This window comes from Artemia sp. Qi Xiang Cuo, chromosome 9 (genome assembly GCF_049724085.1).
Source record: "Artemia sp. Qi Xiang Cuo chromosome 9, ASM4972408v1, whole genome shotgun sequence".
Lineage (NCBI taxonomy): Eukaryota > Metazoa > Arthropoda > Branchiopoda > Anostraca > Artemiidae > Artemia > Artemia sp. Qi Xiang Cuo.
This window is the reverse complement of record NC_142802.1, coordinates 72,478,710-72,504,540: the sequence shown is the minus strand read 5'-3', so window position 1 is coordinate 72,504,540 and position 25,831 is coordinate 72,478,710. Positions and strand designations below refer to the sequence as shown.

General features: G+C 32.3%; 1 protein-coding gene across 2 annotated transcripts in view; it reads right to left on the bottom strand.

Annotated features, from left to right (window-relative positions):
- Positions 1-25,831, bottom strand: part of LOC148949007 (epimerase family protein SDR39U1) — a 100,763-nt gene that overhangs the window by 53,728 nt on the left and 21,204 nt on the right. For both annotated transcript variants that reach the window (XM_089094172.1, XM_089094171.1), the window contains exons 2-3: positions 2,325-2,431; positions 1,614-1,821 (exon numbers count right to left, since the gene is read on the bottom strand). In XM_089094172.1, coding sequence (XP_088950298.1) covers positions 1,614-1,821; positions 2,325-2,431 — 315 coding nt within the window. The remainder of the gene's footprint in view (positions 1-1,613; positions 1,822-2,324; positions 2,432-25,831) is intronic.

The following is a 25,831-nucleotide window of genomic DNA, read 5'->3' as shown; positions in this document are numbered from 1 at the left end:
CCGATTTCCAATCGAATGAGCCCTTTTCGAAGTTTCTACCACAACTCCTTCGATACGAAGTGCCCTGGTCTAAAAAAAAAAAAAAAAAAAAAAAAAAATACATTGTGCCAATATCGTTCTTTACTTAAGCAGCGCTATTTCTCTGCCTATGAATTGCTGTACCTATGATAACCGACTCCGACTCCGGGCATTTTCAATATACCGACTCCGATCCCATTTAGCAAAAATTTACTAAACCTTCGACTCCATAGCCCTTTTTTAAACCTTTATTTAACTAGATTTTAGAATTTAGAACCGACTCCGAATGCACACATTTTCGATATACCGACTCCAACTCCATTCAGCAAAAATTTACTAAAACTTCGACCCCACAGCCCTGTTTTAAACCTTTATTTAACTAGATTTTAGAAGTTATAACCGACTCCGAATGCACACACTTTCGATATACCGACTCCAACTCCATTCAGCAAAAATTTAATAAAACGCCGACTCCACAACCCTGTTTTAAAGCTTAATTTAACTAGATTTTACAAGTTATTACCGACTGCGACTCCAGGCATTTTCAATATACTGGCTCCAGCTCCGACTGCATTCAGAAAAAATTACTAAAACTCCGACTCCACAGCCCTGTTTTAAACCTTTATTTAATTAGATTTTACAAGTCATAAATAACTCCGACTACATTCAGCAAAAATTTACTAAATCTCCGATTCCGACTCCACAGCCCTGAAATTGGTTGGCAGTGTCAATCAATTTCAGTTTATAACTTTGAACTTAAATGCCTCCAAACGAACCATGTCTACCTAAGACTAACCTTTTTTTCTGGTTTAAGTCCAGGCGTCCAAATATACTTTTATCTTCTAAAAGTGAAGCCCAATAGTCCAAGAAGACTGGTACGTACCCTACTCTTTTAAAGTACCAGAAACATGCTTTCTTTGAAGCACCACAAGTATAAAATTTCGTTCATTGAGAATTTAAATACAAAATACGCTAAAATCATTCAGAATAGACAGGAACTCAAAAGTTGTCACTCTCACTCCATAATGACTACTACAACATTCAAGTCTTGACCTTACTATAAAAGAATTCCATTTAGTTAACTATAATTATTAAATCAAAGAAACTATTCAAGTTAATTACTCCAAGCTAATCCTTTTAGGTTATAAAACTAATTTATATATCCAGAAAGATAACTTTTTGTTTCTGTGATTTAAGAGTTTTGACAAAAGGCGATCATAATCTTGACTTCTTATCATAATCTTGACAATGCTTGACTTCTCTCATTGAATTTTGAGCTTCTGTGAGGCAATGATGACAGTACGAAAAATAAAACAACTTGTTTTTGCGATTAAAGAGTTTTGACAAAAAAGCGACTATTAAAAACTAATTGTGTCTTCATCCCTTTGCTTGTTCTCCCTCCCAAACAACCTCCAATTAGAATCCCTACATAGAAATACCGGCTTCGTGAGCGAATGCTTTATTCAAGTAAACCTTGTGTTGTACCCTTCTTGAATTAATTTTAGAAACGCTTTGAAGTGAACAGCAAAGAACAGCAATAGAACAACATTCGTCTTGAATTAGTTTTAGAATAACAGTGAAGAATATTAACATACCCACACCAGATTGTGAAACAAATACTTTCGGCTTTTTTTCAGCTTCTAGAATGGCCTTCGATAATGATTTTGTTGTATTGACACGACTCGCCCAAACATTCTGCTTGAAACCAGGGCTCCACCGACGCATTGGATCTAAGACATTTTGACCGGCTAGGTTAACTACAGCTGTTGTACCCTTTGGCAATCCGCATTTTGACAAGTCACCCTGAAAATATCATTCTTATCTGCTGTTCAATTTCATAGAACAAGCAAAATTAGCAGAAATAAATGAGAAGATCAACAAAAAAAAATTCATATAGACTGCGACGCAACACGTCACAACTCTGCCGACTTCACTACGATTTCACCAAAATCTTGGATTCTTCCCATGTTTTCAACTAGTTGTTTATATTGTTTCCTTTTTTCTCTGTATTTCTTTACTCCATTTTTACTTGAATTTTAGACTGGGTTATAGATAAACTATTACTGCAACGGGACAGACAAAGGGAACAGAGAGAGGCGGAGGGGAGAGAAAGAGAGAGAGAGAGAAAGAGAGAGAGAGAGAGAGAGAGAGAGAGAGAGAGAGAGAGAGAGAGAGAGAGAGAGAGCATTTTAGGCTCTAGTAACAATCAGCAACCTAACCAAAATGGAAAAATAAGCAAATACTAAAATAAATAATCAAATAGGAATATTCAGAAAAAAACGCTTAAATTAAACAAAAAGAAATACCCATGAAATTCGTTGATTTCCTGGCTTCCGAGACACAACTATGACATCATAATTTTTCTTTCTAAGGGTTTTTTGCAGTTGAGTTCCAATGAAACCACTTCCACCACCTGTAATTGAGTAACAGAGAAGTTAAATTAAAAAAAAAAAAAAAGACCAAACGACCAGATTAGCTTTATTACAAGTCAATTTTTACACTGACCCAGTGAATAAATTTAGAACAGAAATTACAGGAGAAGTTTTAAATTTGTATTAATTATCCAAGTTTATAAATAATTTAAATTACAAGTATACAAAGGCCCTACCTTTAGGGGGCAGAGTGATGAGCAATTTACTAAAAGGAGAATAATATAGGAGAAAACTGCATCTTAGGCGATTATTCATCAACTTGTTGTATGGACAACTTAACAGCAGTTTTTCAAAACAAATTATCAAAATCTTTACAAATGTATAAAAAGGAAAAAGTAATTTTAATAGACATACTATAATTAAATTTAATATAGTAATTAATTTTAATAAATTTAATATATATTTTTGTACATTACACCGTCACCTTATTGGCGTACATTTTCGGCAATGGAACTAAAGCAACTCCGGCGAGGCGAATTTATTACGGGTATGCTAAATATGTCCTCGGCCTGCCCCTTGGGCAAGTAATTCTTGGGTCAATAGGAGACACGGTATTATAGAGAGTAACGGAGCCAAACACCCATGGTGTTTCCTTTTAAAACAGTAAATGGGAACATCCCATTTACTGTTATTTTTAACAGTATCGCATCTCTTTGTTTCTTTCTGTTTTTTTTTTTTAATTATTGCGCCTTTTATGTAAACTGTGTTATCATTTACTTAATTATTGCGCTTGTGTGCTTATTTTATGAATTTCATTTGTCATTGTCTGTCTTTTTCTTCTCTTATACTCCGTTTGTTATTGTGTTTACAACGGGGAATATATAAATTCAATTCAATAATCACATTGTAACTATTATAGAGTAAAATTAACTGATGGTCTTGATTTAAAATGTAAAGGGTTACTAGGGCCCTTACAATCATTTTAACTTTATTTTTTAACTAGATCCCCAACAAAGTATATTACATCCCCCTTGAATATAAATTTACTCTGATTTTGTTTATATAGCCTTCTTCCTCTTTTCTCGATGTTCCGTGGCAGCAGTTTTCGTTTCTTTAGCTCTCTCACAAAGTTCTACAGTCATTTTGATTTTGTTTTTTGCCTGTTCTCGATTTTTTTGCCTAACTCGATTCGCCTACTAAATACATGGTATGCTTCGATTGAAGCTTGGCTGAAACGATTAGCTATACACCAAAGTATAATCACCTACGGAACAAGTACTGACGAAACCTATCCTCTCCACACAAAAAAAGTGACCCTTTGTATACCTATGCGAACCTGGCAACTAAAAACCATATTTACACAATTCATCCCAGTCACTCGTCGCCTGAATCACGCTCTAGCATAATTATTAAATAAATAAAAAAACAAGTTTTTTAAACTGAAAGTAAGGAGCGACATTAAAACTTAAAACGAACAGAAATTATTCCGTATATGAAAGGGGCTGTCCCCTCCTCAACGCCTTGCTCTTTACGCAAAAGTTTTTTATTGTTTTAAAAAATAAAGTTGTGAGACAGAGTCAAACTTTAGCGTAGAGAGCAAGGCGTTGAGGATGGGACAGCCCCTTTCATATACGGAATAATTTCTGTTCGTTTTAAGTTTTAATGTCGCTCCTTACTTTCAGTTTAAAAAACTTATTTTTTTTAATTTAATTTCTGATCATTTTTTAGTTAATGCAGCTTTTATTTTGGTTCACCGTCATTGAATAAGTAAACAAAATTTTGTTCCAATTCTTTAAAAATGACCCCTTAATCACAAAGGCCGTTAATTAGAATAAATAGCTCTTATGAAAGTACTATAAAATCTTTGGCTTAAAGAGGGAGGCATTGACTAGAAGGTGAACCCAATCATATAGCTAATATTTTTTTGTTCGTTTTAAGTTTTGATGTTGCTCCTTACTTTCAGTTGAAAAATTTGTTTCTTTATATTTAATTTCTGATTTTTTTAATAATGAAGGGAAATCCGGCGCCCCTTCTTAGCAATGTCCCCCCATGAAAACTTCCTTCATGAAAAGATCCTCCCAAATAAACCCCGACCCACCCCCACCCCCCCACTACCCGAAAAAATCCCCCTGAAAACGTCTGTATACTTCCCAATACCCAATACTATATGTTAACATTGGGTAAAGTTCATAACTTTAAGCCCTCCCCCTGGTGACTTCGATCGATTAAGTCATCCTAAAAGACATAGTTATTAAATTTTTGACTATGCTGAACAAAATAGCTATCTAAAAATTTTGATTGGGTGACTTTGGGAAAAAAATGAGCATGGGAGGGGGTCTAGTTGTCCTCCATTTTTTTGGTCACTTAAAAATGGCACTAGAACTTTTAATTTCCGTTCCAATGAGCTCTCCCACGATATTCTAGGACCACTGGGGCGATACGATCACCCCTGGGGAAAAGAAAAGAAAAACAAAAAAACAAATAAACACGCATCCGTGATCTTTCTTCTGGCAAAAAATGCAAAATTCCGTAATTTTTGTAGATAGGAGCTTGAAACCTCTACAGTAGGGTACTCTGATACGCTGAATATGATGGTGTGATTTTCATTAAGGTTCTATAGCTTTTAGGGGGTCTTTCCCCCTTTTTTCGAAAATCAGCCAAATTTTCTCAGGTGTGTAAATTTTGTTAATTAAGATTAAACTTGATGCAACTTATATATTTGAAACAAAAACGAAATTCTGATTATTTTGATGTATTTACTTATATCAAAATTTGGTCTTTTAGAGTTTCGGTTACTATTGAGCCGGGTCACTCCTTACTTACTGCTCGTTACCACGAACTGTTTGATTGGCCGGAGCAAAGTACTTTGGCTCGGAGCGATTAAGTAGTACAACATTTTACGTCTAGAGGCGCTGAGGTACGCGGGGTCACTTTTGGAGAGTTTTGTCAGTACTTGTTTCGTAGGTGATTATACTTTGCTATACACTGATCATTGAGTTGTTTCACTGAAAAGTACAGAACTGGGATTCTAAATAGTTGTTTGAGACTGATAAATTATTTAACCAAGAAAAAGTGGAGCATTGCAATAATAATTATATTCGGAGATTTACAAAAAAAGTGGCTTATAAAAATAAAGAAAATATTTGAGCCATTAGGTATAACCATATTGAAAAAAAAAAGTAAAACGAACAGGAAATATCACATATCTAAAGGGGGAAACCCCTCCTCGACGCCTCGCTCTTTACGCTAAAATTTGACTGTTTATCACAACTCTACTTTTTGAAACATTAACAAACTTTAGCGTAAAGATTGAGATGTTGAGGAGGCGTCAGCCCCTTTCATATACGGAATAATTTCTGTTCGTTTTAAGTTTTAATATCGCTCTTTACTTTCAGTTGAAAAAACTTTTTATATTTAAACTTTTTTTATTTAAAATAATGGATGGTTAAGTGGAAAATTTATATTTTCCTGCACCGATCTTCAAAACGAGCCAACAATTCCTCCATCTTCACACAGATATAAAAAACAACGGTATTTTGTTTTACTAATGTATGAATTTCGGAACCACAGAGGGTTACCAATAAAATACTTAGCATAAACCTAATTAGCATAAAACCTAAACAGCATAAAACCTAATTGTTAAAACATTAGCATAAAACCTAATTGTTCTTTTTTATCAGTTATAGAGAACAGATTCCAAAACGAATTGATAAAAAAGACAGATGCGGTGCAAATATGGTGTTGTAAAGCTTTCCTAACGTATATTTGTCAAAATGCCCTTTAATTTTTGCCAGCAGACCATATGTTTTATGGAGTTTCTTTTTTAACTCATTAATAATCCAGAGACTCCGATCAAGGAACAGTAATCGAGGATATTTTAAGCGACTCTGATTGTGGCTTTTCATTCGGGTTTACAATCATAAACTCTGTCTTAGACGATTCAATAGCAAGGCCAGTCATAGACAAACTACTCCGAAGAGTCTCAGCTCAACAGCTCTTTCCATTGACGACTGAGTCCAGCGAGAAGGAGTATGTCATCTGCATAAAACAGTGACTAATATCAACAATATAGGGCAGAGGCGCCATTTCAGCCAAATCTTAGGGTGGGCAAGCAATCGACATGGGCCCCGAAGCAGGCTTGTATAAAAAAAAAAGAATTGCCTCTAGCTTTATCCGGAAAAACCTGCCTTCCGTGGGAGTTACCGTAAAAATTAAGGAAATTGTCTCAATTGCTTTGCCTTTCCTTCTTTCGCTCTTATGCCATAGGTTCGGAAAAGGCCAGATATCTGAAGAATGCGGAAACGGTATGTGGGATGTTATAAAAACAGCCGTTTGGGAATCTTCCACTTTTCAGAACCTATAACTTGACGAAAGCCGAACCTCTGTAAAAACTCACGCTTTGACTAAAGTATATTCGGTAGCCGAATTCTTTAGTTCACTGCTTACAGTAAATACTTTAGTCCAAGTCAGTCACGCTCCGGCTATGTTGATGCAAAACTTTGCTCAATCAAGTATATTTACAAAATCAAAAATGCAACAAAATTTTGAAACAGATCAGTGAAAACTCAAGGCAACAAGGGGAACCGTCGTGGTTTCATCTTCGCAGAGTCGTCAACAAGCTGGTCGAAATCCAAGTTTTTAATTAAATCCTTCTGCAAATATCAAAAGCAGGTGACTAAGAAGATCGTCTCCTGTGGTCGAGGGCAGATAGTTCTTCACTATTTCCAGCCCAGAAAACAAGCGTTTATTGCTGGCTGTCGTGACAGGAAGTGTGGCAGTAATATGAAGAACTTTGATAATTTCTGAATAGGCCACTGGAAGTGTCTCGATATTATCGATGACGTCCATGAAGTTCTTCGGCTTTACCTCCTCCTCGAGCAAAAACCGTTTGGCAATACCAGCTTGGGCCTCAAGAAATATCTGGTCAATGTCCATTTCAGAATAAAGTTCAGAGAATTGCTTGAGGAGCCCTGCATCCATGAACTTGGTAGAGCTGGGGTCCAGAGCTTTGAGTGTACTGAGCACTGGAAGGTTATCTGTAAACCGTCTGTCGAATTCCGCACTCAGACGATCGAAAGTCTCCAGGTATTCTCTTTTCAGTTCTTCCGCTAGAGTTGGAGCTCTATTGTCGGATTCAACAAAGTTTTTCCTAACGTCAAAGTGGTCATGATTTCTTTCAGGTGTTTGATAATTTTTTGGGTTCTTCTAGGTCGTCCCTTCTGACCCGCAGAGGAGGATCCGGTCGCGGGTCCATTCACGTCATGTACTTCAATTTCAAGACCTTCAGCAAACTCTTTTGCCTTCTCCAAAATCGATGCAAATGAAGTGTCAGAGCGCAGTTCAGCTATTTCCTTCCTTGTTGCTTGAATCAAGGTGCGGGACCTAGATATTACCAGACCAACTGCCTGAAGCTGCTCAGAAAGGGAGTTTGTCGTCCTCGGAATTGCTTCCATATAGAGCAACTGGAATATCACTGTGAAAGATTCCATTTTTCTCTGGAGCCCAGCTGCTTCTGCTCGAGCTTCACTATCAGCTCCCTCACTCACTGCAGACAGTAAATCCAGAATACATTCATATCGGAGCCTTATCTTCGATATTTATCGATGCCAGTATGACCATCTCGTCACAGCACTCCTTTCTAATTCCAGGACTGGCAGTTGAGTAGCCTTTTGAGACTTAACTCACAACTGATGTCTGGGGTTATTGCTGGAAATGAACGTGTAAAGATTTTGGAGTAACGAAAAAAAATGGGCCAACAGTCCCAACACCTTCAACGCAATTTGCAAGGACCAAATTTAGTCTATGCGCATGGCAATGAATGTATATTGCTTGTGGCGCTTTCGCTCTCAGTCGCGTTTGAACACTAGAGAAGGGCCAACTCATTACACTTGCTTCGTTGTAGCACTTAGCAACACAATAGTTCCAGTCGAGACCAAGTTTTACCACGGTGTCGTGAATGAAGCTAGCTTAACTGTCAGCATCCAGGCTTTTCATATGGTAGCATCCTATTGGCCTTTCTCGTGCTTTTCCCTCGTCGAAGTACCTCAGAAGAATGTCGAGCTGTTCTTTCTTCGAATTATCTTTTGTCTCGTCGACAAGAACAGTAAAGTATTTGGCACGCTTAACTTCTTGCACTATTGTAGACCGAAGCCTAGATCCGATAACTGAAATTAGATCGTTCTGGAATTCGTGGGACGTATAGTGGCCGTATCATCTTTGTAGCTTGTTGAAAAGCGTGGAATAAGAATCAACGAGATTATTGAAAGTTTTAAAGATATTTCTTTTTAGTGCCGAAGAGCCGGTCCCATCGCGGCTATGAAAAACTGTATCCTGTTACCTAAGCAGGGCTTTTACTGTTGTTAGGTTACTTACACATTCCGTGTTTTCATTAGTATCTTTGATAATTTTCGTTGACAAAAAAGATTCGATGGGTTGCATCTCCTTGGCTTGTATAGCTTTGAACTTCGTCCACGAAACAGCACTGTCCCTGCGGCGGTCACTTTTTACATGCTCTTCTAGAACGCTTGAGATGTCCTTCCATCTTCTAACACCGGTCTCGATGAAAGGCCTCGCCCCGTATCTCTGTCCGCGAAGGGTCGACGTGCCGCCAAAATGTGTGCAGCAGAAACAGAAAACCGAATTTTCCTTAACTGAGTACTCAAGCCAAGGATACTTTCCATAATACGAAATATTAAATGACCGTCTTAGCTTGCCGTTTGCTGAAACCTGTGCAGGGTACCGTAGTAGCTGTGGTTGACATGGATGGTCGTGGGAGGATGAAGAAATATCAGTAGGACCACTTGAACGATGGTGTTCTTCATCTCGAGTCGTATCTCGTGCAGATTGTGCCTCTTGAGCAGTGACTGGTGCAGTGTCTCTTTGAGTCGCCTCGTTTTCTACTAGCTCGATCTGACCGACCACCACGTCCTTCGAAGGACCCAAAGCGACGGCAATGGATTGTTCGAGTGCTGAGTGAGGCACCTGAAAGATATAAACAAAGGTTAAAAGCCACTCTTGTTCCTTTGAAGCACTATTGAACTCATTTTCAACATTTAAACAGTTGCTTTTTTTTAGTATGTTAAGTCTAAACTGCGTAGCAGTTTCCGCTTTTGGCACAGCAGTTCGGGAAAAATAGTGCTAGAACTCCTCCATGGTGTGACAGTTTACTAAAGTATGTCAAAATTCGGAAAAAACAGGAAATTTCAGCAAAGCCAGAGAGGGCGTTTTTCGGATGATTATGCATGCGTTGATCTTTATCTACCCGTAAAGACAATAATAGAAATTTTGGACTTAATGCAATAGCAACCCAAATCGCAAAAAGCTTTTGCAGTAGTCCTTGAACGAATGATTTGGGTGTCATGACATCGCAAATAAGCTAAAGGCGCGTTCGATTTGCTGTAGTTTCAGTCACGTCCTTCTCCGTTGTGGGCTTATTTGCATTTTTTCTGCGACGTTTTCCCATTTAGCCTGAAGAACTACTGATAATGTGATCACCAAACAGGTTCATAATTTTGGACCGAATGGCAAAACGTGAAGCGTGACTACAGCAAATCGAATGCGGCTTCATATCACCAGTCGGCATTGTATCAAATAGAATGCTCTAAGCACTGCCAAGCTTTGTGGTTCCATCAATAAAAAAAAGAAAAAAAACGACAATCTTTGGTTTATGCTCCTTCAATCCTATTAGCATTGTTATCCATAAAATTATCAGCACTGACAAACTGTGGGGTTCCATCAATATAAAAAAAGAAAGAAAAGAAAAAAAACAACAATCTTTGACTTATGCACCTCAACTCCTGGAGTATTGTTATCCATAAAATTAAAAGTGCTTTGCAGAAGAAAAAAGAACAAAACAAAACAACATAGAGGTAATCTTAACGAAACAGTTCGTGGTAACGAACTGTAAGTAAGGAGCGACCCGGCTCAATGGTAACCGAAACTCTAGAAAACGGGTTTTTTATACCAATAGGTACATAAAAAGAATCAAATTTCAATGCTGATTTCAAATATATAACTTTTATCAAGTTTGGTTCTACCCATCAAAAGTTACGCGCCTGAGAAAATTTGGCTGATTTTCAAAAAAAGGGAAAAGACCCCTAAAAGTTATGGAACCTTAATGAACATCACACCATCATATTCAGCGTATCAGAGAACCCTACTGTAGAGGTTTCAAGCTCCTATCTACAAAAATGTAGAATTTTGCATTTTTTTCTCCATAAGAAAGATCACGGATGCGTGTTTTTTTTTTCCAGGGGTGATCGTATCGACCCAGTGGTCCTAGAATATCGTGGGAGGGCTCATTAGAACGGAAATTAAAGGTTCTAGTGCCCTTTTTAAGTGACCAAAAAAAATGCAGGCCAACTAGGCCCCCTCCCACGCTCATTTTTTTCCCAAAGTCACCCGACCAAAATTTGAGATAGTCATTTTGTTCAGCATGGTCGAAAATATGATAACTATGTCTTTTAGGATGACTTAATCCCCCGAAGTCCCCGGGGGAAGGGCTAAAAGTTATGAACTTAAGTAGGGACCTATCACGAGCTCCTACATACACTGCGTGCTGCCATCTACAATTAAGTCTATTGCTGAAAATACATAATTTATGTATATTTTTATAGTTTTTGTCACTGAGAATGAAAAAACAGGATTTTTCTCACTTTGATGTATTTTCATGGTCGATTTATTTGTTGTTGTTGTTCGTCCAGGTGTACGCTAGGGGGAATGTTTTTTTATGGTTTTTGTCACTGAGAATGAAAAAACAGGATTTTTCTCACTTTGATGTATTTTCATGGCTTCGTTCTGTTTGATGGTTAAGATACAGAGGGGAATACATATGGCTTCACTTAGGGGAAGAGATGTATTGATCTAGGACTCGAGGGGGAAGTGAATTTCCGAGAAATTGATTCGCATAATCGAGGGGAATTATTGATTCACGAAAGGGGAATTAATTTGTTGTTTCTAAGGGGAATTAGGAAACAAATATGGCTTCTTTGATTTTAGGTCTGAGGGATAAACGATCTTTAGGTCAGAGAGAAAAATTAATATTCTATTTTTAAATATGGCTTCATTAATCTTTAGTGTAAGGAATTAGAAATGACATCACTTGTTATCTTGGAATTATGAGGGAGGCTAAAAATATAAATTAATAAATATTCTATTTTTTAAATACTGCTTCTTTGATCTTTAAGTCAGAGGGATAAGTTGATATCCATCAAAACCTTAATAGTGTAGGTAGGAATATCTAGAGGACTAAGAAATTAACGTGGGAAAAGGTTTCCTAGGAATTTTAAATGTGACAACGCAGGGATGCCAAAACAAAAGGAACACACAGAAATTATTTTTAGGGGATTATTTGGGCGAAACCGTTTTGAGATATTTTAGAAGATGATTTGGGCGAAACCGTTTCAGCCATTTTAGAAGATGATTTGAGGGTGAAACTCCGTGGTCGTTGTAATACACAAGTTCTATTTGAACAGTTCTGTGAGGTCCCCTACCTTAACAACCCCCCTACCCCAGCCCCAAAGGGCCCTCCTATCCCAACCCCAAAGGCCCCCCCCAACCCCAATGGGCCCCCCGAGCCCCCAAAGGGCCACCGGCTTCGTTTAGAGTTTTAGCCTAGAGTTTTTGTTAGAGTTCTAGTTTAGTTTAGTTAGTTTAGTTTAGTTTTTAGCTTAGAATCTTAGAATAGTGTTTTTGTTGAAGTTCTAGTTTAGTTTAGATTTAGTTAAGAGTTTAGAGTTTTAGATTAGAGTTTTAGTTAGAGTTTAAATTTAGTTCAGTAATAGTTAAGAGTTTAGAGTTTTAGCTGAGAGTCTTAACTTGGAGTTTTAGCTAAAGTTGTAGTTTTAGTTTAGTTTTAGTTAAGAGTTTAGAGTTTTACCTTAGAGTCTTAGCTTAGAGTTTTAGTTAGAGTTGAAGTTGAATTTAGTTAATAGTTTATAGTTTTAGCTTAGAGTTTCACTTAGAGTTCTAGTTTAGTTTAGTAATAGTTGAGAGTTTAGTTTTTAGCTTAGTCTTAGCTTAGAGTTTTTGTTAGAGTTCTAGTTTAGTTTAGTAATAGTTAAGAAGTTAGTTTTTAGCTTAGAGTCTTAGCTTAGATTTTTAGTTATAGTTTAAGTTTAATTTTGCTATACTGGATATATTAGAGTTTTCAGCTTAGAGTCTTAGCTTAGAGTTTTTTTTATAGTTCTAGTTCATTTGAGTTATAGTTTAAAGTTTAGTTTTTAGCTTAGAGTCTTACCTTAGAAATTTTTTGTTGAAGTTCTAGTTTAGTTTAGTTTTAGTTAAGAGTTTTAGCTTAGAGTTTTAGTTATAGTCGAATTTTAGTTTAGTAATAGTTAAGAGTTTAGAGTTTTAGCTTATAGTCTTAGCTTAGAGTTTTAGCCTAGAGTCTTAGCTTAGAGTTTTTGTTGAAGTTCTATTTTAGTTTAGTTTTAGTTAAGAGTTTTGAGTTTTACCTTAGAGTCTTAGCTTAGAGTTTTTGTTAGAGTTCTAGTTTACTTTAGTTTTAGTTAAGATTTTAGAGTTTTACCTTACAGTCTTATCTTAGAGTTTTTGTTGAAGTTCTAGTTTAGTTTTAGTTAAGAGTTTAGAGTTTTAGCCTAGAGTCTTAGCTTAGAGTTTTAGTTAGGGTTGAAGTTTAGTTTAGTTATAGTTAAGAGTTTTACCTTAGAGTCTTAGCTCAGAGTTTTAGTTAGAGTTGAAGTTTACTTTAGTTTTAGTTAAGAATTTAGAGTTTTAACTTACAATCTTAGCTTAGAGTTTTAGTTAGAGTTGAAGCTCATTTTATTTATAGTTAAGAGTTTAGTTTTTAGCTTAGAGTCTTAGCTTAGAGTTTTTGTTGAAGTTCTAGTTTAGTTTTAGTTAAGAGTTTAGAGTTTTACCTTAGAGTCTTAGCTTAGAGTTTTAGTTACAGTTGAAGTTTAGTTTAGTTATAGTTAAGAGTTTACAGTTTAGCTTAGAGTCATAGCTTAGAGTTTTTGTTAGAGTTCAAGTTTAGTTTTAGTTAAGAGTTTAGAGTTTTTACCTTAGAGTCTTAGCTTAGAGTTTTAGTTAGAGTTCTAGTTTAATTTAATTCAGAGTTTAGAGTTTTAGCCTAGACTCCTAGCTTAGAGTTTTAGTTAGAGTTGTAGTTTAGTTTAGTTATAGTTAAGAGTTTTACCTTAGAGTCTTAGCTTAGAGTTTTTGTTGAAGTTCTAGTTTAGTTTAGTTTTAGTTAATAGTTTAGAGTTTTACCTTAGAGTCTTAGCTTAGAGTTTTAGTTAGAGTTCTAATTTAGTTTAGTAATAGTTAAGAGTTTAGAGTTTTAGCTTAGTCTTAAATTAGAGTTTTTTTGTTAGAGTTATAGTCTAATTTAGTTTTAGTTAAGATTTTATAGTTTCACCTTAAAGTCTTAGCTTAGAGTTTTAGTTAGAGTTGAAGTTTAGTTTAGCTATAGTTAAGAGTTTGAAGTTTTAGCTTTGAGCCTTAGCTTAGAGTTTTAGTTAGAGTTGAAGTTTAGTTTAGTTTAGTTATAGTTAAATATTTAGAGTTATAGCTTAGAATCATAGCTTGAAGTTTTAGTTAAAGTTATAGTTTAATTAAGTTTTAGTTAAGAGTTTAGAGTTTTAGCCAAGAGTTTTATCTTATAGTTTTAGTTAGAGTTAAAGTTTAGTTTAGTTTTAGTTAAGAGTTTGAAGTTTTAGCTTTGAGTCATAGCTTAGAGTTTTAGTTAGAGCTGAAGTTTAGTTTAGTTATAGTTAAGAGTTTAGAGTTTTAGCCTAGAGTCTTAGCTTAGAGTTTTAGTTAGAGTTGAAGTCTAGTTTAGTTATAGTTAAGAGTTGAGAGTTTTAGCCTAGATTCTTAGCTTAGAGTTTAGTTAGAGTTGAAGTTTATTTTAGCTATAGTTCAGAGTTTGGAGTTTTAGCTTTGAGTTTTAGTTACAGTTGAAGTTTAGTTTAGTTATAGTTAAGAATTTAGAGTTTTAGCTTAGACTCCTAGCTTATAGTTTTAGTTAAAGTTGTAGTTTAGTTAAGATTTAGTTAAGAGTTCAGAGTTTTAGCCTAGAGTCTTAGCTTAGAGTTTTTGTTGAAGTTCTAGTTAAGTTTTAGTTAAGAGTTTATAGTTTTAGTCTAGAGTCTTAGCATAGAGTTTTTGTTGAAGTTCTAGTTTACTTTAGTTTTAGTTAAGAGTTTAGAGTTTTAGCTTAGAGTTTTTGTTAGAGTTCTAGTTTAGTTTAGTTAAGAGTTTTTAGCTTAGAGTCTTAGCTTAGAGTTGTTATTGAAGTTCTAGTTTAGTTTAGTTTTAGTTAAGAGTTTAGAGTTTTAGCTTAGAGTCTTGACTTAGAGTTTTAATTAGAGTTGAAGTTTTTTTTAGTTATAGTTAAATATTTAGAGTTATAGCTTAGAATCATAGCTTGAAGTTTTAGTTAAAGTTATAGTTTAATTAAGTTTTAGTTAAGAGTTTAGAGTTTTAGCCTAGAGTCTTAGCTTAGAGTTTTAGTTAGAGTTGAAGTTTACTTTAGTTTTAGTTACTAGTTTTAGACTAGAGTCTTAAATTATAGTTTTAGTTATGGTTGATTTTTATTTTAGTTATATTTAAGAGTTGAGAGTTTTAGCCTAGAGTCTTAGCTTAGAGTTTAGTTAGAGTTGAAGTTTAATTTAGCTATAGTTAAGAGTTTGGAGTTTTAGCTTTGAGTTTTAGTTACAGTTGAAGTTTAGTTTAGTTATAGTTAAGAATTTAGAGTTTTAGCTTAGACTCCTAGCTTAGAGTTTTAGTTAAAGTTGTAGTTTAGTTAAGTTTTAGTTAAGAGTTTAGAGTTTTAGCCTAGAGTCTTAGCTTAGAGTTTTTTTTTAAGTTCTAGTTAAGTTCTAGTTAAGAGTTTAGAGTTTTAGCCTAGAGTCTTAGCCTAGAGTTTTTGTTGAAGTTCTAGTTTACTTTAGTTTTAGTTAAGAGTTTAGAGTTTTAGCTTAGAGTCTTAGCTTAGAGTTCTAGTTTAGTCTAGTTTTAGGTAAGAGTTTAGAGTTGTTAGCATAGAGTCTTAGCTTAGAGTTTTAGTTAGAGTTGAAGTTTAGTTTAGTAATAGTTAAGAGTTTAGAGTTTTAGCCTAGAGTCTTTTATATTTATATTTTATTTTAGTTTTATTTAAGAGTTTATATTTTTAAATTAGAGTCTTATCTTATAGTTTTATTTAGAGTTTAATTTTATTTTAGTTATATTTAATCATTTAGAGTTTTAGATTAGAGTAGTATCTTAGAATTTTAGTTAAAGTTGTAGTTTAGTTCAGTTTTAGTTAAGAGTTTAGAGTTTTAGCCTAGAGTCTTAGCTTAGAGTTTTTGTTGAAGTTCTAGATAAGTTTTAGTTAAGAGTTTAGAGTTTTAGCCTAGAGTCTTAGCTTAGAGTTTTAGTTAGAGTCTTAGCTTAGAGTTTTTGTTAGAGTTCTAGTTTAGTTTAGTTTTAGTTAAGAGTTTAGAGTTTTTAGCTTAGAGTCTTAGCGTAGAGTTGTTATTGAAGTTCTAGTTTAGTTTAGTTTAGTTTTAGTTAAGAGTTTAGAGTTTTAGCTTAGAGTTTTAGCTTAGAGTCTTAACTTAGAGTTTTAGTTAGAGTTGAAGTTTAGTTTAGTAATAGTTAAGAGTTTAGAGTTTTAGCTTAGAGTCTTTTAGAGTTCTAGTTTAGTTTAGTTTTAGTTATGAGTTTAGAGTTTTACCTTAGAGTCTTAGCTTAGAGTTTTAGTTAGAGTTGAAGTTTAGTTTAGTTATAGTTAAGCATTTAGAGTTTTAGCTTAGATTAGTAGCTTAGACTTTTAGTTAAAGTTGTAGTTTCGTTTAGTTTTAGTTAAGAGTTTAGAGTTTTACCTTAGAGTCTTAGATTAGAGTTTTAGTTAGAGTTGAAGTTTCGTTAAGTTTTTAGAGTTTAGAGTTTCACCTTAAAGTCTTAGCTTAGAGTTTTAGTTAGAGTTGAAGTTTAGTTTAGCTATAGTTAAGATTTTGAAGTTTTAGCTTTGAGTCTTAGCTTAGAGTTTTAGTTAGAGTTGAAGTTTAGTTTAGTTATAGTTAAATATTTAGAGTTATAGCTTAGAATCATAAATTGAAGTTTTAGTTAAAGTTATAGTTTAATTAAGTTTTAGTTAAGAGTTTAGAGTTTTAGCCTAGAGTCTTAGCTTAGAGTTTTAGTTAGAGTTAAAGTTTAGTTTAGTTATAGTTAAGAGTTTGATGTTTTAGCTTAGAGTTTTAGTTAGAGCTGAAGTTTAGTTTAGTTATAGTTAAGAGTTGAGAGTTTTAGCATAGTGTTTGTGATTATAGTTTTATTTAGAGCTCAATTTTAGCTTATCTATATTTGAAAGTTGAGAGTTCTAGCCTAATGTACTAGTTCAAAATTTAGGTGCGGTTGAAGTATATTTTATCTATAGATAAAAGTTTTGAGAATCTGATTTTAGAGATCTAGTTGGAGTTGAAGTTTAGTTTAGTTATAGTTAAGAATTTAGAATTTTAGCTTAGATTCCTAGCTTAGAGTTTCAGTTAAAGTTGTAGTTTAGTTAAGTTTTAGTTAATAGTTTAGAGTTTTAGCCTAGAGTCTTAGCTTATAGTTTTTGTTGAAGTTCTAGTTAAGTTTTAGTTAAGAGTTTAGAGTTTTAGCCTAGAGTCTTAGCTTAGAGTTTTTGTTGAAGTTCTAGTTTACTTTAGTTTGACTTAAGAGTTTAGAGTTTTAGCTTAGAGTCTTAGCTTAGAGTTTTTGTTAGAGTTTAGTTTAGTTTTAGGTAAGAGTTTAGAGTTTTTAGCATAGAGTCTTAGCTTAGAGTTGTTATTGAAGTTCTAGTTTAGTTTAGTTTTAGTTAAGAGTTTAGAGTTTTAGCTTAGAGTATTAACTTAGAGTTTTAGTTAGAGTTGAAGTTTAGTTTAGTAATAGTTAGGAGTTTAGAGTTATAGCCTAGAGTCTTTTAGAGTTCTAGTTTAGTTTATTTTTAGTTATGAGTTTAGAGTTTTACATTAGAGTCTTAGCTTAGAGTTTTAGTTAGAGTTGAAGTTTAGTTTAGTTATAGTTAAGAATTTAGAGTTTTAGCTTAGAGTAGTAGCTTAGACTTTTAGTTAAAGTTGTAGTTTCGTTAAGTTTTACTTAAGAGTTTAGAGTTTCACCTTAAAGTCTTAGCTTAGAGTTTTAGTTAGAGTTGAAGTTTAGTTTAGCTATAGTTAAGAGTTTGAAGTTTTAGCTTTGAGCCTTAGCTTAGAGTTTTAGTTAGAGTTGAAGTTTAGTTTAGTTTAGTTATAGTTAAATATTTAGAGTTATAGCTTAGAATCATAAATTGAAGTTTTAGTTAAAGTTATAGTTTAATTAAGTTTTAGTTAAGAGTTTAGAGTTTTAGCCTAGAGTTTTAGCTTAGAGTTTTAGTTAGAGTTGAAGTTTAGTTTAGTTATAGTTAAGAGTTTGAAGTTTTAGCTTTGAGTCTTAGCTTAGAGTTTTAGTTAGAGCTGAAGTTTAGTTTAGTTATAGTTAAGAGGTTTAGCCTAGAGTCTTAGCTAAGAGTCTTAGCTTAGAGTTTTAGTTAGAGTTGAAGTTTAGTTTAGTTATAGTTAAGATTTGAGAGTTTTAGCCTAGATTCTTAGCTTAGAGTTTAGTTAGAGTTGAAGTTTAGTTTAGCTATAGTTCAGAGTTTTGAGTTTTAGCTTTGAGTTTTAGTTAGAGTTGAAGTTTAGTTTAGTTATAGTTAAGAATTTAGAGTTTTAGCTTAGACTCCTAGCTTAGAGTTTCAGTTAAAGTTGTAGTTTAGTTAAGTTTTAGTTAAGAGTTTAGAGTCTTAGCCTAGAGTCTTAGCTTATAGTTTTTTTTGAAGTTCCAGTTAAGTTCTAGTTAAGAGTTTAGAGTTTTAGCCTAGAGTCTTAGCTTAGAGTTTTTGTTGAAGTTCTAGTTTACTTTAGTTTTAGTTAAGAGTTTAGAGTTTTAGCTTAGAGTCTTAGCTTAGAATTTTTGTTAGAGTTCTAGTTTAGTTTAGTTTTAGTTAAGAGTTTTTAGCTTAGAGTCTTAGCTTAGAGTTGTTATTGAAGTTTTAGTTTAGTTTAGTTAAGAGTTTAGAGTTTTAGCTTAGAGTCTTAACTTAGAGTTTTAGTTAGAGTTGAAGTTTAGTTTAGTAATAGTTAAGAGTTTAGAGTTTTAGCCTAGAGTCTTTTAGAGTTCTAGTTTAGTTTTAGTTATGAGTTTAGAGTTTTACCTTAGAGTCTTAGCTTAGAGTGTTGGTTAGAGTTGAAGTTTAGTTTAATTATAGTTAAGCATTTAGAGTTTTAGCTTAGATTAGTAGCTTAGAGTTGTAATTAAAGTTGTAGTTTGTTAAGTTTTAGTTAAGAGTTTAGAGTTTTACCTTAGAGTCTTAGCTTAGAGCTTTAGTTAGAGTTGTAGTCTAGTTTAATAGTAGCTAAGAGTTTATAGTTTTTAGATCAGAGTCATAGCTTATAGTTTTTGTTAGAGTTATAGTTTAGTTTTAGTTAAGAGTTTAGAGTTTTGCCTTGAGTTTTGTTTTGAGTCTTAGCTTGAAGTTTTAGTTAGAGTTGAATTTTAGTTTAGTTTAGTTTTACTTTATAGTTTTAGCTTAGAGTTCTAGTTTAGTTTAGTTTTAGTTGAGTTTAGAGTTTTAGCTTAGAATCTTAGCTTAGAGTTTTAGTTAGAGTTGAAGTTTAGTTATAGTTATAGTTAAGGATTTAGAGTTTTAGCTTAGAGTATAATTAAGAGTTCTAGTCTAGTTTAGTTTGGTTAATAGTTTTAGCCAAGAGTCTTAGCTTAGAGTTTAGTTAGAGTTGAAGTTTATTTATATTTAAGAGTTTAGATTCTTGGCTTTAAGTCTTAGATATAGTTTAAGTCTAGTTTAGTTATAGTTATGATTTTTGAGTTTTTATCTTAGATTCATAGCGTAGAGCCTTAGCTAAGAGTTTTAGCCAAGAGTTTTACCATATAGTTTTAATGACTATAGAAGTTAAGTTTAGTTTAGGTTAACTCTTTAGAGCTTTAGCCTACAATTTTAGTTAAAGTTCTATTTTAGTTTTAGCTTATGTTAAGAGTTTCAGCTTAGAGTTTAGTTAGAGTTGAAGTTTAGTTATAGTTAAGAGTTTAGAGTTTTAGTTTAGAGTCTTAGCTTAGAGTTTTAGTTAGAGTTAAAGTTTAGTTTAGTTATAGCTAACAGTTTAGAGTTTTTAGCTTAGAGTCATAGCTTATAGTTGTTGATACAGTTAAATTTTAGTTCAGTTTTAGCTAAGAGTTTAGAGTTTTACCTTACAGTTTTAGCCTAAAGCTCTATTTAGAGTTGAAGTTTAGTTTAGTTATATTTTAGATTTTAGAGTTTTAGCTTAGAGTTTTAGTTAGAGTTCTAGTTTAGTTTAGTTTTAGTTAGAGGGCTTCTTTAGTTTAGTTTTAGTTAAGAGTTTTGAGTTTTACCTTAGAGTCTGAACTTAGTTTTAGTTAGAATTCTAGTTTAGTTTTAGTTAATAGTTTAGAGTTTTATTTTGAAGTCTTAGCTTAGAGTTATTATTAGAGTTCTAGTTTAGTTTAGATTTAGTTAAGAGTTTAAAATTTTACCTTAGAGTCTTAGCTTAGAAATTTTTCTTAGAAGTAAAATTTTTTCGTTTATGAGAGCAAGTTTTCTGTCAGAAGTACCAATTTTTCCTTTCACACTAACAAATTTTCTCATCGAAGTAACAATTTATTCCTTAACACTAACAGAGTTTTAGTAACACTAAAAAATTCTCTCATCGAATCAACACCTGTTTCCTCAATACTAACAAACTTCTACTTAAAGATATCAAATTTTTCTAAGAAGCATAATTTTTTTTCCATTGATGATAAAAAGTTTTCAGTCAAAAGTAGCAAGTTTTCCTTAACACTTACAAATTTTCTCATCAAAGTAACAATTTTTCCTTAACACTAACGGAGTTTTAATTACAGCTATCAAATTTCTCTTAAAAGTAATAATTTTTCGTCAGTGATAACAAATTTTCTGTTAGAACTAACAAATTTTATGTCAAAGATACCAAATTTTTCGTCAGTGATAACAATTTTGTGATTGTGATAACAGGTTTTCTGTCAGAAGTAGCAAGTTTTGTGTCAAAGATACCAATTCTTTCTTAAAAGTAACAATTTTTCGTCACTGATAACACAATTTCTGCTAGAACTAGCAAGTTGTCCAGCAAAGATAACAAATTTTTCTTAGAAGTAGCAAATTTCTTCTAACAACACCATGTTTTCCATCAAAGATAACAAATCTTCTCTTCGAAGTAACAACTTTTTCCTTAATACTAACAAACCTTTACTTAACACACCCAATTTCTCTTGGAAGTTACATTTTTTCATCAGTGATAACACGTTTTCTGCTTGAGCTTGCAAGTTTTCTCTCAAAGATACCAATTTTTTTCTTAGAAATAGCAATTTTCATTATGATGACAAGTTATCCGTTAGAAATAACAAGTTTTAAGTCAAACATACCAAATTTTTCTAGGAGTTAACAATTTTTTCTTTGATGATAACAATTTTTTCTGTCAAAAGTATCAAGTTTTGCTTAACACTAACAAATCTTCGCATCAAAGTAACAACTTTTTCTTAATACTAATAAACTTTTACTTAACACTATAAAATTTCTCTTAGAAGTAACAGGTTTTTAACAAGTTTTCTTTCAAAGTTAGCTTTCACTACGTTTAAGTTAGGTTCATCTAACCTCCAAAACCATAAGTTAGGTTAAGTATAAATAAATATTAATAAATAAATAGAAACATTTCATCATGTTTAAGTTAGGTTAGGTTAGCTTATCATGAGCGCTCATGATAAGCTAACCTAACTTAAACAAGGTACAAAGTCGACCGGGGGGATTTTCCGGCGAGTATGGTTAGGTTAGGTTAGATTAAGTTAGGTTAGCCTACGTACGCGCTAGTACGTAGGCTAACCTAACCTAACTTAATCTAACCTAACCTAACCATACTCGCCGGAAAATCCCCCCAGGTCGACTTTGTACCATGTTTAAGTTAGGTTTGGTTGGCTTATCATGAGCGCTCATGATAAGCTTAACCTAACCTAAATTAAACATGATGAAATGTTTATATTTATTTATTAATATTTATTTATACTCAACCTAACCTAACCTATGGTTTTGGAGGTTAGATGAACCTAACTTAAACGTAGTGAAAGCTAACTTTGAAAGAAAACTTGTTAAAAACCTGTTACTTCTAAGAGAAATATGATAGTGTTAAGTAAAAGTTTATTAGTATTAAGAAAAAGTTGTTACTTCGATGCAAAGATTTGTTAGTGTTAAGCAAAACTTGCTACTTCTGACAGAAAAAATTGTTATCATCAACGAAAAAATTGTTAATTCCAAAAAAAATTTGGTATGTTTGACTTAAAACTTGTTATTTCTAACAGATAACTTGTCATCATAATGAAAATTGCTACATCTATGAAAAACATTGGTATCTTTGAGAGAGAACTTGCAAGCTCAAGCAGAAAAACGTGTTATCACTGATGAAAAAATGTAACTTCCAAGAGAAATTGGGTGTGTTAAGTAAAGGTTTGTTAGTATTAAGAAAAAGTTGTTACTTCGAAGAGAAGATTTGTAATCTTTGACAGAAAATTTGGTGCTGGTGCAAGGAATTCGCTACTTCTATGAAAAAATTTTTATATTTCCTGGACAACTTGCTAGTTCTAGCAGAAATTGTGTAATAAATTACGAAAAATCGTTAATCTTAATACAGATTTGGTATCTTTAACAGAAAACTTGCTACTTCTGACAGAAAACTTGTTATCACAATCAAAAAATTGTTATCACTGACGAAATATTTGGTATCTTTGTCATAAAACTTGTTAGTTCTAACAGAAAATTTGTTATCACTGACGAAAAATTATTACTTCTAAGGGAAATTTGATAGCTATAATTAAAACTCCGTTAGTGTTAAGAAAAAAATTGTTACTTTGATAAGAAAATTTTTAAGTGTTAAGTACTTGCTACTTTTGACTTAAAACTTTTTATCATCAACGGAAAAAAAATTATGCTTCTAATAAAAATTTGATAATTTTAAGTAGAAGTTCGTTAGTATTGAGGAAAAAGTTGTTGATTCGATGAGAAAATTTTTTAGTGTTACTAAAACTCTGTTAGTGTTAAGGAAAAAATTGTTACTTTGATGAGAAAATTTGTTATTGTGATAGGAAAAATTGCTACTTCTGACAGAAAACTTGCTCTCATAAACGAAAAAATTGTTACTTCTAAGAAAAATCTATAAGCTAAGACTCTAAGGTAAAACTCTAAACTCTTAGCTATAACTCAACTAAAATTCAATCCTAACTAAAACTCTAAGCTAAGACTCTAAGGTAAAAGTATAAAATATTAAATAAAACTAAAATATAAATTTAAATAAAAATATAATCTAAAACTATAAACTATTAACTAAAACTAAACTAAAGGAGAACTCAAACTAATACTCTAAGATAATACACAAATCTATAAAAACCAAAAAAATAAAATAAAAATCTCAATAAAACTTTATTATAACACCCAAAGGAAAAACTCTAAACTCTTAACTAAAACTAAACTAAACTTCAACTCTCTCAAAAAATCTAAGCTATGACTCTAAGCTAAAAACTCTAAACTCATAACTATAACTAAAATAACTTCAACTCTAACTATAATTCTAAGCTAAAACTCTAAATTCTTGACTGCCACTAAACTTCAAATCTATCTAAACTTTACGCAAAGACTCCATTCTAAAACTCTTAGCCTAAACTAAACTAAACTAAACTAGAACTATAACTAAAACTTTTAGCTGAGTTTCTAACGTCCTAAACAAAAATAAAATATGCTTCATCTCTAACTAAAACTCTAATGTAAAACTCTAAACTAAAACTAAACTAAACTAGAACTCGAACAAAAACTATAAGCTAAGGCTCTACGCTATGACTCAAAGCTAAAAACTCTAAACTCTTAACTAAACTAAACTTCAACTCTAACTAAAACTCTAAGCTAAGACTCTAAACTCTTAACTATAACTAAACTTCAACTCTAACTAAACTCTAAGCTAAGACTAGGCTAAAACTCATAACCAAAACTAAACTAAACTAGAACTCTAACAAAAACTCTAAGCTAAGACTCTACGCTATGACTCTAAGCTAAAAACTCTCAACTCTTAACTATAACTAAACTAAACTTCAACTCTAACTAAAACTCTAAGCTAAAACTCTAAACTCTTAACTATAACTAACTAAACTTCAACTCTAACTAAAACTCTAAGCTAAGACTCTAAGCTAACACTATAAACTCTTAACTAAAACTAAACTAAACTAGAACTATAATCTAAAACTATAAAGTAAAACTAAACTGAACTAAACTTCAACTCTAACTAAAACTTCAAGCTAAGACTCTAAGGCAAAACTCTAAACTCTTAACTAAAACTAAACTATAACTCAAACAGAAACTCTAAGCTAAGACTCTAAGCTAAAAACTCTAAACTCTTAACTATAACTAAACTAAACTTCAACACTAACTAAACCTCTAAGCTAAGACTCTAGGCTAAAACTCTAAACTCAACTAAAACTTAACTAAATTACAACTTTAACTAAAAGTCTAAGATATTACTCTAAGCTAAAACTCTAAATTCTTAACTATTACTAAACTAAACTTCAACTCTAACTAAAACTCTAAGCTGAGACTCTAAGGTAAAGCTCTAAACTCATAACTAAAACTAAACTAAACTAGAACTCTAAAAAACTCTAAGCTAAAACTCTAAACTCTTAACTATTACTAAACTAAACTTCAACTCTAACTAAAACTCTAAGTTAAGACTCTAAGCTAAAACTCTTAACTAAAACTAAACTAAACTAGAACTTCAATAACAACTCTAAGCTAAGACTCTACGCTAAAACTCTTAACTAAAACTATAGTAAACTAGAACTCAACAAAACTCTAAGCTAAGACTCTACGCTAAAACTCTTAACTAAAACTAAAGTAAACTAGAACTTCAATAACAACTCTAAGCTAAGACTCTAAACTCTTAACTAAAATTAAACTAAACTAGAACTCTAACAAAAACTCTAAGCTAAGACTCTAGTCTAAAACTATAAACTCTTAAATAAAACTTAAATAGAACTTCAACAAAAACTCTAAGCTAAAACTCTAAGCTAAGACTCTAGGCTAAAACTCTAACCTCTTAACTAAAACTTAACTAAACTACAACTTTAACTAAAACTCTAAGCTAGGAGTCTAAGCTAAAACTCTAAATTCTTAAATATAAATAAACTACAACTATAACTAAACTCTAAGATAAAACTATAGTATAAAAATCTTAACCAAAACTAAACTAAACTATAACTCTAAATAAAACTCTAAGCTAAGATTCTAGGGTAAAACTCTAAACTAAAACTAAACTAGAACTCTAACAAAAACTCTAAGCTAGAACTCTACGCTATGATCTAAGCTAAAAACTCTAAATTCCTAACCATAACTAAACTAAACTTCAACTCTAACTAAAACTCTAAGCTAAGACTCTAAACTAAAACTCTAAATTCTTGACTATAACTAAACTTCAACTCTAACTAAACTCTAAGCTAAGACTCTAGGCTAAAAATCATAACCAAAACTAAACTAAACTAGAACTCTAACTAAAACTCTAAGCTAAGACTCTAAATTCTTAACTATAACGATAACTAATCTTCAACTCTAACTAAAACTTTAAGCTAAGACTCTAAGCTAAAACTCTAAACTCAACTAAAACTAAACTAAACTAGAACTCTAATCTAAAACTATAAAGTAAAACTGAACTGAACTAAACTTCAGCTCTAACTAAAACTTCAAGCTAAGACTCTAAGGCAAAACTCTAAACTCTTATAGAAAACTAGACTAAACTAGAACTCTAACAGAAACTTTAAGCTAAGACTCTAAGCTAAAAACTCTAAACTCTTAACTATAACTAAACTAAACTTCAACACTAACTAAACCTCTAAGCTAAGACTCTAGGCTAAAACTCTAAACTCAACTAAAACTTAACTAAACTACAACTTTAACTAAATGTATAAGATACAAATATAAGCTAAAACTCCAAATGCGTAACTATAATTAAACTAAACTTCAACTCTAACTAAAACTCTAAGCTGAGACTCTAAGGTAAAGCTCTAAACTCATAACTAAAACTAAAATAGAACTCTAAGAAACTCTAAGCTAAAACTCTAAACTCTTAACTATTACTAAACTAAACTTCAACTCTAACTAAAACTCTAAGCTAAGACTCTAAGCTAAAACTCTTAACTAAAACTAAACTAAACTAGAACTTCTACAAAAACTCTAAGCTAAGATTCTATGCTAAAAACTCTAAACTCTTACCTAAAACTAAACTAGAACTCTAACAAAAACTCTAAGCTAAGACTCTAAGCTAAAACTCTAAACTCTTAAGTCAAACTAAAGTAAACTAGAACTTCAACAAAAACTCTAAGCTAAGACTCTAGGCTAAAACTCTAAA